At 41.4% G+C, this 3,104-nt stretch overlaps 1 protein-coding gene across 2 annotated transcripts in view; it reads right to left on the bottom strand.

Moving 5' to 3' along the window:
* Positions 1–521: 521 nt before the first annotated feature.
* LOC141265906 (RNA-binding protein 12B-like) overlaps positions 522–3,104 on the bottom strand; it is a 23,529-nt gene continuing 20,946 nt past the window's right edge. For both annotated transcript variants that reach the window (XM_073679589.1, XM_073679590.1), the window contains exon 2: positions 522–2,286. In XM_073679589.1, the coding sequence (XP_073535690.1) occupies positions 960–2,264 (1,305 nt within the window). In that variant the 5' untranslated portion in view covers positions 2,265–2,286 and the 3' untranslated portion in view covers positions 522–959. The remainder of the gene's footprint in view (positions 2,287–3,104) is intronic.

Here is a 3,104-nt window from a genome sequence, read left to right as displayed (position 1 = left end):
AGGGGAGCAAAAAATGAAAAAGCAAAAACACAAAATCCCAGGGTTGCGAAAGGGTTAATATACCAGATGTCTGTGAGATGAAAAAATACCGACTAAAGAAAACCAAGTAAAAAAATGCAGGTTGGTTTATTGACTGATTGAAGTTATTATTGGGGATCAAGAAGGAACTCTTATAGGTGTAAAGATACATGGCAATTATCTAAAATTTCAACGTAAAAGGCCCCCATACACAGACTTATGTCGGCCAATGTCGATGTGCCCGGCTGGCTAAGCATGTCTAATTTCAGACTGCCGACTGCATTGCCTCGGTCGGCAGCTTTCTCATAGACAACACAGGAGCGCTCAGCCAGGCTTTCCTGTGTACACGGGAGATTGATCATTTGGCCGATGCCTGTCTGCAGTAATCTAATGCATATAAGGGAATATAATCCCATTTCCAGCCATTAATATAATGAAACTTTAAATTTCATGTCTTGATGAGCAGCGTTTATTCCCATTTCAAAATTATCTTAACATTTAAAAAAAAAAAAAACTAGAACCTTTATTTCTTGTAATCAGATATACAAATTATACATAATTAACACATTATATTAGCAATAGAGTAATTTTGTTTTATGCAAATAAAATATTGGTTAGAATTAGGCTGCGGCATCCAATCAATACCTTACTGAAATGCAGAACGCTCCTATCTGCACAAGGCCGGTGGTCTTCAATTTACAAGCTGTAATAGAATACTTTGAATTCTGGTCGTACAAGACACGGTTTCGTTATAACTTTGGATTCCTAATACCTTTGCGTACCACGTTTATATAATTGACTCTAGTTAACCGATAAGTACTCAGTTTTTTTTATTCTCTCTCATCAAAAGAAAATCTAGAATCTTCCAGCAATAGCGGCAAGTCCCATACAGATATAGTCTTTTTGTACAACTGAATGTCCACAGTCCAAGTGAGCACTTATTAGGCGTCACTAACATCCTCATATGTAAACTCCAAGGATTCGTCCGCTTCGCTGACACATACATCTGCTCCACATGGAGAGAACGTTTGATTAGCTGTAGAATAGTCCAGCATAAAGTCTACGCCAAAAGCCTTCAGCTGCTTCTTTGAGACGCATCTCAGAAGGATCTCCGTGTCCTGGAACCTTTTGTGGTTTAGTTTCTCGGCTTCGGAGGCTTCCTCTTTCTTTGAGAATTTGACAATCGCTTCCCCAAGGCAGTCCCCATTGTCATCGTATAACAGACAAATGTCCTGTTCGGTCAGAGAAAATCCGGAAAAAAAGTTGAGAATGTCACATTTATTCACGCAAGCGGCAAAGTTTCTTAAATATAAGAAATTGATGTCAGATTTCTTCTTCACTTCCTCCAAACTTGGATCCCCCAAGATGACTTTTTTCTTGCTCTCGATTAAGTCCATCATGTTGGCTTTAGAGATAGGCAGCACTCGCAGACGACGACCCCTGAAAACCGCTTTGTCCAACTCGAGAGCTCGTACGTAATCATTTTCGGTTACGAACATCACAAAACATTCCCTCTGTCTGCTGCCATTTTTATCGCACAAAAATGTGATCTGAGGGTCCTCAACAAGGTTGTGCAATAACTTCCTTATGTGGGATTTGTCAGCGTGGATACTTACATTCACCAGATGGGCATAAAACTCGTGCATGTACAACAAACGGTGGTCATCCTTTGGTAACCACTTGCAAGTTGAACTTTTCGGATTTTTCTTCCTAGAGGAATCACATTTTGCAGAGTGGGAGAGCCAAGCCTTTTCACTTGACTTCCACATGGACAATACAGAAAATGTATCTTGATTTTTCCAAGAACTTTTATTTTCAGACGACTGAAATACTGACAAGGCCTTTTTGGCGTCGTCCCCTTTTCCAAATTTAACAAAGGCTATACCGCTCCTAACTTTATACCTTGTCATGAAAATTACATTTTCCACGCACAATTCTGTAAAAAAGCTTTTCACGTGAGAAAGTTTGGCATTTAAGGGTGTAAACATAATACGCAAATAGCTGCGGGTCTGCTGAGAACTATACACTGCCGAAATATTTATAGGACTGTCCATCAGGAATTGTCCCGACCTCCTCAGAGCTGCACGTACATCACGATTGTCCTCAAAAGTAACATAAGCCTCTCCATATACCCCACCAATAATATTAACACCTCCATCCTGAATCTTCAATCTATTAAAGAAACGTCGAATGTGAATAGCGTCTGCGAGTGGCGGGAGACCTTCTAACCGCACCATCAGTGACATTCTTACTCAATATATTTTTTTCCTGTTGATATACAAGAAAAGGCACACATGTTTAGTTATACACAGCATGGATTTTGCAAAAGTAGACATGTCCCCTCTCCCCCCAAGTTCTTTCTGTGCATGTGCAGAGGGATTAATCCATAAACCACCACGTCCATAGTGGCTGTATACCTTTCAAGGCTGCAATACGGTGAGTGCCATGCCAGAGACAAATCCACACTGCAAACTTGACTACATTAGGTCACCAGCAGCTGCATCAAACACAGCCAAGGTGGCACAGCAAATAGTGTTACATGGGCTCTGCATCTCTCCCTAGCAAAATAAAAATCATTTTTAAAGAGTCTGTAAAAAAAACAAAAAAAAAAACTGATGAAGGTCCCAATTGGCACCGTGAGCCCGCTCCATACACCCGCTTCCGACTTGCGCCGTACATGTACAATGCGTGTCGTGAAGGGGTTAAAACTTCTTTTTCTCAGTCATACAAGTAATATGCCCAGCCACATAGGTTACATGTAGAGATGAGCGGACCTGAACGTTAAAATCGGGGTTCGCACTGAACAGACTTCTTCTGTAAGTCCATTGTAATGTTCGAGACACACAGAGAGAGAGAGAGAGAGAGAGAGAGAGAGAGAGAGAGAGAGAGAGAGAGAGAGAGAGAGAGAGAGAGAGAGAGAGAGAGAGAGAGAGAGAGAGAGAGAGACACAGAGAGAGAGAGAGAGACACACACACAGAGAGAGACACACACACACACAGAGAGAGACACACACACACAGAGAGAGAGAGAGAGAGAGACACACACACACAGAGAGAGAGAGAGAGAAAAGAGACACACACACACAG

The sequence above is a fragment of the Phyllobates terribilis genome, unplaced genomic scaffold (assembly GCF_046119375.1).
Source record: "Phyllobates terribilis strain yellow unplaced genomic scaffold, ASM4611937v1 Scaffold_4__5_contigs__length_816908805, whole genome shotgun sequence".
NCBI classification, from domain to species: domain Eukaryota; kingdom Metazoa; phylum Chordata; class Amphibia; order Anura; family Dendrobatidae; genus Phyllobates; species Phyllobates terribilis.
This window is presented reverse-complemented; position numbering and strand designations above follow the sequence as displayed.